This window comes from Poecilia latipinna, unplaced genomic scaffold, assembly GCF_001443285.1.
Source record: "Poecilia latipinna isolate Pla-1442-1.1 unplaced genomic scaffold, P_latipinna-1.0 Scaffold1152, whole genome shotgun sequence".
NCBI lineage: Eukaryota > Metazoa > Chordata > Actinopteri > Cyprinodontiformes > Poeciliidae > Poecilia > Poecilia latipinna.
This window is the reverse complement of record NW_015113768.1, coordinates 170246-175868: the sequence shown is the minus strand read 5'-3', so window position 1 is coordinate 175868 and position 5623 is coordinate 170246. Positions and strand designations below refer to the sequence as shown.

The window sequence follows — 5623 nt, the reverse complement described above, 5'->3', positions numbered from 1 at the left end:
CACAACAACTTCTTCGGTTGTTGTGTTAGTTATTGGGTTAACATTCAAGTTATGTGCATTACTGCCACCATCTGGTTTGGTCTGAGAATTACTGTTTTTTTAGGTGCGCTATAATAAACTTAACCACAAAAATAAGGTGATGCAGACTTATAGTGCTGAAAGTAATGTCGCTAAAAGTTGATTGTTTCAGAAATGTTCACATCCCACAGAGAATTAAAGAACATAAAATGCATTTAGTGGTCGGAAAGCTTGCGCAATCTTGTGGAGGAGTTGTGAGTAACTTTTCTACATTGCTTTCAGTTTTAATTTAATATTTAACATACTTAAACTTTGACGTTTTTTGTTTGTTTGTTTGTTTTTCTTTTACTATTTTGTGTTGTGTTTGGATTAACACAACCCAAAGGCGGCTAAGTTTCAACTATCTGACACACGGTTAACAATTTCTGCTCCAAGATCATTGCTGATATCTGCCGCTCCTGGCATTATTTTAACAAACACTTGCAATCTGTCAAAAGTCATTTTAGTCATTATAGTATCTTTTCCCAAACACTGTGAGTGCCCTTTAAAAATGCAGCTGGAGATACATTCTCAAATAAGACTGTGTGACAATGACAATGCCAAAGCCTTGGGGGAAATAATATCAACTTGTAATAAAAATAGACATAATATGTCTTTTATCATTTATAATAATGAGAGAATGAGGAACATAATAAAAACATTAACCTAACTCATGGCCGAATCATAACCTTGCTGCATTGAGGACGTGCAAAAAATTAGCACAGCTGTGGCTCAAAAAGAGGGGAAACGTTAAACCATATTGGTTGCACTCAAACCTATATCTCATACATTTCTATTTGAAATTTATTAAAAATAGGAACAAGATCAATGTGACATGCTTTATGCCTGAATGTTTATTAGGTGAGTTTTACGTGGGTTCCCCACAATAGAAATCATCAAAACATGTTTTCCTCAAGTCAGTCAGCAGTATGATTCATCTATACCTGAAAGAAACATTTTACATATTTAGTTTAACTGTATTTTTTTTTTTTAATTTGGGGTAATAAAGCAGTGTAAAAGGTGCTCAGTACAACTGTTCTCCACATTTTTGACTTTCATTTGTTATATTTGAAAACAGCGTGTCGCCTTCTTTCCATTTCACAACTTAGAAAAAATGTATTGATGTTTACAGTATTTTAATGTGACAAGATCTATAACAGGCAGTAATTTGGCAAGGTACAGCAAAATGTGACAGAAATTGGCTATAGTTCAAAACTGGAAACATACCACTTAACTAAGATAAAATGACTAAGCATACACCTCCACTTGTCCATATAATCAGAGCAACAATTAGAAAGCTTAAATTAACTCAGGTAATTTGCTAATCTATTATCTCATTGATGCAAACTCTGGTGATATTCACATACTGTCTGAAATTGCTGACAAATAGTGTCCATCCAGTAATTTCGTTACATAAAAAAAAAAAGTCATTATTTGTTTGTCATGCAGCGGGCATGTCAGTCTCAGCCCGGTGCACGATGTTCAGGTGGAGCAGGGACTTTGCTTTGGCGAGCCATTGTTCCCGGCAAAAAATGTCCACAAAGGCCTTTCTGAAGTTGTCTCCTGAGAGAGTGTACAAAGCCAGGTTAAAGAATGTGTTGAGTCCCGCCAGAGGCCTTGAGATAATATAAGCTGCATTCACGACATATTTCATGCACTTTGTTGTTGAATTTGTTCGAATTTCCACCCACAACACTCGTAAGATGTGGTACGGCAGGTAGCACATCGCAAACACCACCAGGATGAGGACGATGACTCGCCGCGCTCGCATCCTGCAGGAAGTGGTGGGGCTGGACCCACTAGTGAGCCGTTTCACAATGCCGATGTAACAGACAAACACCAGCATTGACGGTAGCGCAAACCCAAACACAGTGAGCAGCCAGTTGTACTCCCGAATGCTACCGACTGACTCTATGCTAGCAAAGTCAATGCAAAATTTCATGTTGTCCTTGTGGGTCAGGGATATGAAGGTAAGCATTGGGGTGACTTCAGCGGCAGAGACAATCCAGACAACCAAGCAGGCAACGATTCCCCAAACCTTCTGTTGCACCTCTACCACTCTCAGCGGCTGGATCACCACCAAAAAACGGAAAACCGCGACACAGGACAAAGACAGGATGCTTCCATACAGATGGAAGTGAAACGCAAACCGCACAAAACGGCACATGAAATCGCCGAGCATCCACGATTCACCATTGCTGTAGTAGTAGACCAAAAAGGGCATGGTGAGGACATAGAGGAGATCCGTTAGCGCCAGGTTGACCATGATGATGCTGCTGCTCTTCCATGGACGCAGCTTTGCCAGGTAGATGCCTATGGATGTAATGTTCCCCACTAGGCCCACTACAAAGATGAGGCCATAAGCAACAGATAGGTAGTAGCGTTTCAGGAGCACTTCCAGGTCAGTGCAGCTGTCATTGAGCCCAGCCATGGAAAAGCCCTACTGGAAAAAAGAAACACAAGGTCGTTACCAGAAAAAGGTGGTACAACATTTATTTTGTCCTAAAAAAAAGAAAGACCTGAGAGGCCACTATAAGCTGCTTATTTTTTGACAAGATTTTGGCACATCCTAATCCTAATGTTAGCATCAACCTATTACTACACTTAAATTAAAGCTAAAGTCTAAGCACAATTAATTCTTATGCTTTAATTAAATTTGCTACATTCACATTTGAATCCACTAATACTAAGTCGAATTAATGTTAAAGTCAAGCTAAAACTTGTGGTGGATAGAGTTTCTGTAGTCAAAGTTTACCATTGTTTTAAGCACAACTTAACTTTTAAACTTACATAATTTCTAAACAGAAACATTAAATTATCTACTCATACAAAAGATGTCAAGCAAGTTACACTGGTTTACCTGGTTTAATTCTTTAATTTATTAGTGTAGAAGTTACAAATGGCCAAAGAACATCTGGTTGAGGACGTTTGAAACAAGACTTTAAGCTAATGATAAAGTCAAGTCTGATAGCTAGCTAGCCAAGCATTTTAGCTGACAAAGCTGGTGCAGTCGACGACCAGCTTACGCCGCACAGACGACTTTTTATTTTGTTATTTGAACAACAAACCAATGTGAGCAAAACAATATTAATGTGTTAGAATTTAGTTAATTTCAAACTATATTTTTTCCTGAGCTTTAGCCAGGCTAAAATGGAGTTTTATAAATATAACTTAAGTGTTAAACTTGTGTGGCTTTGACAAAAAATAAAAAATAGTCGAAAGAAATCAACAGAAATAATTATAATCACTTTCTTAGATTGGTTAAATCCTAAATTAGTTTTACGATTGTGTTGGAAAAATGTAGGCAATTCAAAGTAAAGGTAGATTTTTTTTCACAACTTTTTGAATGTACTACTGCTTAATTTGTAGGATAATATTGTGTTATTGTTCACTAAAAAAAGCTTACACAGGGTGATGTTCAGAACACTAATATAAACATGTTCACATAGCCAGACCAAGGTTATTGTTAGGGTCACCAACTATGCAGGTCAAGGTTTTGTTGTCAACACTGTTGTACGAGTAAAAAAACTAGATTTGAAACTCTGCCCCCATATCTGTCGTTACATGGTCAGCAGCAATTACTGAAGGAGGGAGAAACGAGAAAGTGGGACTGACGAGCAAGAGGTGAGCAGAGCAGGCAAGAAAGGAAACAATCACGCCGCCTCAGTGGGAAAGAAGCAAACAATATCTCGTTTCCTTGTCAACAGCTTGGTTTGTGAAAGCCTCTCAGGATCTCACAGCTGTAGCTCCGCTTGAGAAACATCTCCTGTTATGGATTTGAGATATGCAACGTGCAGCTTACATGTCCCAAATTGACACAGACGTAAAGGTAGGAACATTCATTTGCTACTGCAGCTGTAATTCGCATTAAAACATTTCAAAATCACAGTAAATATTGTGAATATTAAAACTTACTTTTAACTACTGGGTTCTCATCAGCTTGCAGCCCAAGTCCTCAAATGTGCTGTCTTTGTTTTTGCTGCCATTCCTTCATCTCTGCACCTCCCACTCACTGCACTTCCAGTCTTCCACACCCAGGGGGGAAACTCCCGCATTTTTTATTTTCATTTTGCAGGCGCACCATTGCGTGATTCACCTTTAGCCGTCTGTGGCACAACATTCCTGTGTCACACTTAGAACCGATCAAGGTCCGGTTTCACATGAATTAACAGGAAACGAGTGCGAGAGATTTTTTTATTTTGTTTGCTCAGGAAACAAGGGCCTCAATTGAGGTCTTTGTTAATTTTTCTCTCGAGAAGACACACATACACACACACACCCGCACACACACACACACGTGTGTGGCTGCGGAGAGAGTTTGGCACCTGGAATAGAGCACCACTGTCAAATTTGTCATTAAAATAACAAGAGAGTGTGGGAAGTTTTGCGAAAAGCAAAAGGGCTCATTGTGTCAGTCTGTGAGCAGCTCAAAACAAACAAAAAGAAAAATCTTCAGCCATTAACTTGTTGGCAAAGTCCTTCTATTGACCCAGATTTTGAAGGTCAGCTTTTTTATTTCAGACTATTGACAATTCCAAAGGATTGTTTTCACAAAATAAGTATTAGATTAAAACTGCCCACTTAAAACAAAATGTCACATTAAAAAAAATAATAATAATTAATGAAAACTGATGGAATTAATAATAATGAGTTGCAACTCCCAAGCACGATGGTGGCGCATCATGCTGTGGGATTACTAGTGGTATCACAAAGCGAATTGAATAATTAGGTGTAAATTTATACTGATTTCCTTTGCTAAAATAATTTAAAGTAAACCTTTTTTTGCAGCCAGCGGTTCCAACTCGGCACATTATCCCTGAATGTTTTCCCAACCGTGTGTTTTCTCCTGCCAATCCTGTTGGCACCTTGATAAATGTGACCGTGTGTTTGAAGATCATTACTCAGGTCTTTTCGCGTCAAGGCGACCGTCGCCGTTTAGTCTTCACTTCCTTATTTGCCCCGAAGGCCTCTACAAATGCGCTGCCCTCAGAAAGCACAAGAAAGGAAAAAAGAAAAAAGCAAAGGCAGAGGCAGAAAGGAGAAGTTACTTCTTTTATTTTTTACAAAAGACGAGCTAAAATTGTGTAAACAGAGATTTGGAGATCCAACTAAATTGTGACTCCTTTTTTTTTTTTAAATGCTGAGGGGATGAGGTGTCTTTGAAGCAGCAGCTAAAGGGAGCTTTCAATGTACAGATAAAAATCATCTGAGTTCAGAGAAAAAAAAAAAAAAAGTCAACTATCAACCCCAGCGCCTTAGAAGCATTTCACAGGAGGAGGAGGAAGAGGAGGAGAAAGAGAAGGAGGAGGAGGAGAGGGTCTTTGGAAGCTGTTAAATAGACGGGGCCCTGAGACGGAAAATGGTTCTGTCTACAACTTGGGCATCCTGGCGGCATTGAGGCGGACAGACACGCAGGAGGAGCCTGCTGCATAGCGCATCTCCCTCAGCATGCCGCTCCACTGCTTCTTGTCGTCCTCATACCTGATAGGAACAGGAGAAGAGTCACAAATGAAAACAAGTACAGTATTTAAAAAAAAACAAAGGGGGGGGGGGGGGGATTTTGGGG

At 39.3% G+C, this 5623-nt stretch overlaps 2 protein-coding genes across 2 annotated transcripts in view; both read right to left on the bottom strand.

The window, feature by feature from the left end:
• Positions 1-1051: 1051 nt before the first annotated feature.
• On the bottom strand, positions 1052-4993 carry LOC106960075 (2-oxoglutarate receptor 1-like). Its single transcript, XM_015052996.1, has 2 exons — positions 3973-4993; positions 1052-2497 (listed from the first exon to the last, which is right to left on the bottom strand). Exon 2 carries the CDS (start codon positions 2486-2488, stop codon positions 1499-1501), a length of 990 nt encoding a protein of 329 aa, XP_014908482.1. The 5' UTR covers positions 2489-2497; positions 3973-4993; the 3' UTR covers positions 1052-1498.
• Positions 4994-5095: 102 nt separating this feature from the next.
• The window catches only part of LOC106960074 (kelch-like protein 41b), a 9490-nt gene continuing 8962 nt past the window's right edge, over positions 5096-5623 (bottom strand). The window contains exon 6 of the mRNA XM_015052995.1: positions 5096-5538. Within this exon, the coding sequence (XP_014908481.1) occupies positions 5427-5538 (112 nt within the window). The 3' untranslated portion in view covers positions 5096-5426. The remainder of the gene's footprint in view (positions 5539-5623) is intronic.

Bases quoted from the DNA above. Each gene is read 5' to 3' on its own strand.
- LOC106960075 (XM_015052996.1), bottom strand. From the start codon at position 2,488: ATGGCTGGGCTCAATGACAGCTGCACTGACCTGGAAGTGCTCCTGAAA.